The sequence below is a fragment of the Cantharellus anzutake genome, assembly GCF_015039405.1.
Source record: "Cantharellus anzutake strain C23 chromosome Unknown EI90scaffold_12, whole genome shotgun sequence".
Lineage (NCBI taxonomy): Eukaryota > Fungi > Basidiomycota > Agaricomycetes > Cantharellales > Hydnaceae > Cantharellus > Cantharellus anzutake.
The window spans coordinates 135,709-139,137 of NW_024066962.1; the positions used below are offsets into that span (position 1 = coordinate 135,709).

Here is a 3,429-nt window from a genome sequence, read left to right on the forward strand (position 1 = left end):
CCCTGTAGTCAGGTCAACACTCCCCTCCATACCTTTGCTGGCCATCATGCTGTCCTCATTTGTGACAGCACTGACGGACCACCCTCTGTTGCGGACTTATCAGTGCTGCGCTGATTCCCGCATCCCATTTCGCAGACTTGTGTCGGTGCTGTGTGCCGACCCCGCTTTTCCTTTGGCTTTTTGCCACTTGGCAGCATTCATTCATTCCTTGCCGAGTGCCTATTATGTTCACCCATTTCATTCGCTTAACTTGCCAATATTGGCACTTGATCCGTGTGCTATTGCACTTTCCTATTCATTCATTTAATCTGTCAGTTTGATAAGTCCCCGCTCATTTCCGCTTATTTCCGCACCGGACTGACTGGTCCCTCTTTTGATGTCTCTTACCTACTTATACCTTGTAAATACTTTTGGGGACCTCAGTCTGAAATCAACTAGAGTACCCCCCTGTCTGGTCTGAGTCCCTCCTTCTGCAAAGGGGGCTTCCCCCCTCTGAGTCCATGCTTGCAGAGTCCACGCTCCTCCTACAGGTCCGCTCCGCCCACAAGTCTTGTTTGAGGTCCGCTGTAAGTGTCAGTCTGTAAATACGGGATCTCCCCCAAACGTCAAGCTCAGGGCACAGCGAGTCGCTGAGGCCACGATCCCACTCTGCTAACCTTTGTCATATCCATGCATATCCGATTCCGACCCGACTCCCGGACCTCCTTCTTCACCACCTCCAGAGTCCTGCCCTACTGCTGTCCGTTCCGATATTCACCCTCGGTCCTGACACCACACCTCCTCTCACCCCCCCATGTCACCTCCACTCCTCCGTCCCTCTCCTGTCCTATCTCCATCCACTCCGATACTCACCTTGGACCGAACACCACTCCTCTTGCCACCCTCCTACTACTCCTCCTCCCACTCCTCTGCTTCCTCCCCACAACACCTCCACCCTTCCGTCACCCTCCTACTCTTCTCCCATCCGCTCCGATACTCACCTTTGGACCTGACACCTTTCCTCTCCTCCACACCTTTCCTCATTCCTCCTTCCTCTCTCTCCCCTCTGGCCCTCTTCCATCGACCCCCCACCAAGTTACGACCTTCTGCCGCTGTCCCATACTTCGTACTCGAACACCGCTCATGTTAAAAACCCGTCGGTTATGGAAGAGGGGGTAAATGCGTGAGTCCGAATGCAGGCGGTGTCATATCCATACAATCCCGACCTCCGCTCCGGGCTCCTGGAACTCCGAACTCCGACTTCCGGAGCCCTACTTCCCTTCCATCACTTTCTCCTTGCCGACTCCCAAGAGGTTATCCCACCTCCGGCTCAGACACCACCTTCGGTCCGACTCCGGAACATTCCGGGTCCGACCCCAACCTCGACACCTTCCAGACGAGTACGCAAAACCTATGCTCCCGACTCCGGACCTCCGCTCCGGTATCCCGTTCACGTCTCGTCTCCGGAACCTCCGGTCTTAGCTCCGACCTCGGACTTTGACCCCACCTCCGCTTATACCCATTGTATTGGTTAGCTCATTCCATTTAATTACCTTTGCCAATATTCCGGAGTTTAACCTCCGAGTTCGGACTTTCCGGACTTACTCCGGACCTTGCAACTATTGCATTGTCCATTTCAATTCCGCGATTCTCCCTCATTCCTATTTGGGCTGCTGCTTCCTTCTATTCAGTCAGCTAGCCATTCCCGACTCCCATCCTCCTTCCTTCCTCCTTGGGCCTTGGCCCTTCATTCCTCTTTTGGGAAACACCATTGAGTCAAACACTTGACCCTCGGTGTTGTTCCTCTTTCCATCTCCCTTTGTCTCCTTTTGTCCTACCCTTGTTCCTTTTGATTCCGGACCCCTCCTTATATACAATGTACCTAGTAACTTGTAACCTCAGTCCGAAATCGACTGGAATTCCCCCCCAAGAGACTTTCCCTCTGCTAGATCCGAAATTAGGGACCCCCAGGACAACCAGCAATGGCACAGCGCTCCGCCTGAGTCGCTGAGGCCGAGGTCCTTCCATGCTAAGTCTCCGATTCCATTCCGGAGTCGTCCGAATCCCCGCATTCTAACAGGCGGGGCTCAACTAGAGGGGGGTCCGAGGGCTCCGGTAGTGAACCGAAGCTTCTCAGGGAGCCCGGTTCTGCTGGATGGTACAAGAGGCTCTAAGAAGGACGCGGCCTCAGTGACTCGGAGGGAGCGCTGTGCCTCTGTTACGTCTCAGTTAGTCCTTGTATTTCTTATGTCTGAGGTGTCTTGTAGAACAGGGACAGGATTCACTCAGAGGGACTTTGGGTGGCATTTTAGTCAAGATTAGAACTGAGGAACTACAGGTTCTAATCTACGTGTATTTATAAAGGAGGATGGGGAGGACTTTAGTCAAAGCCTGAAATGACAAAATGGGGAAAACACCGAAAGGTACTGAATGATACCGAGAGGTACCGAAAGGTTCCGGACGATATCTAAAACGGGGAACCGAGGTGTCGGGCCAAGGAGGGCGGAGTTGGAGGCCGGAAAATGGATGGGGAAGACAAATGGGTAAAGGGGGTTAGCCGACTGAATGGTAGTAAGAAGGTAGTCGTGCTAAGAATGGAAGATGACTAATAAGTGATAGCGTGAAGGAGATCACCGAAGGATGCGGTTAGCTCCGAAAGCGGAGTTGCGTATCCGAAGGATGTTGGGTGACTCCAATAAATGAAGTGGGTGAAGGAATGGTTTAAGGGCATGTCATGGGATGTCGGAGGTCCGTCAGGATATCGGAGCAAATCCGGGGTCTCTGAATGTTCCGACTTGGGACCGAGGTTCCAGGATGGGAGTAGCCAAGGTTCGGTGTGCCGCAACCAGACCGGAGCTGAGACAGTCAGGAGGGAAGGTGACTTGGAGAGTGGGGAGGCATGGTGTAGGGGATGGTGAAGTTGTTAGGAAGGAGTGATGTGGTGGGAGTGCGCAGGGTCGGGATTCCAGGATATGACAGCTCATACCTTTGCTCCGAGCCTCTGTCATAGCTCCTACCTTGGACTTTGACTCCACCTCAGCCTTAGTCCATTGCATTGGTGACCTCATACTACGTAAACACCATTGCCAATATCCCTCAGACTTTCAACCCCACCTCCGTAACCTCCATAACCTCTGTAACCCCTGAGCTCCACGGATCACCTTCGGCACTTTCGCCGCTTGTAATGTATCTCTTGCATTTTCCCCTCATCCCTATTTGTACTGCTGCTTCTTCCCATTCTAGCCAGTTAGTCATCATCCCCACTTCCCCTCATCCTCCTGCCCCTCTGGGCCTCGCCCTCCTTACCTCCTTTCAGACGTACCACAGGTTCTGCCTTATGACCTTCAGTACCGCTCCGCTTCTGTCATCCCTTTGTTCCCGTTCGGATGCCTTTGTTCTGATTCAGATCCCCTTTGTTTCCTTGTGCTTTTTCCCTCTCCATTATATATA

At 52.9% G+C, this 3,429-nt stretch overlaps 1 protein-coding gene across 1 annotated transcript; it reads left to right on the forward strand.

Annotated features, from left to right (window-relative positions):
- Window positions 1-793: 793 nt before the first annotated feature.
- Window positions 794-1,514, forward strand: EI90DRAFT_3119943 (uncharacterized protein; the record flags this gene model as incomplete). The annotated part of the gene is made up of 2 exons (XM_039063263.1): window positions 794-1,105; window positions 1,179-1,514. The coding sequence occupies 2 exons, from the start codon at window positions 794-796 to the stop codon at window positions 1,512-1,514; spliced, it is 648 nt and encodes a 215-aa protein (XP_038918727.1).
- Window positions 1,515-3,429: the final 1,915 nt, after the last annotated feature.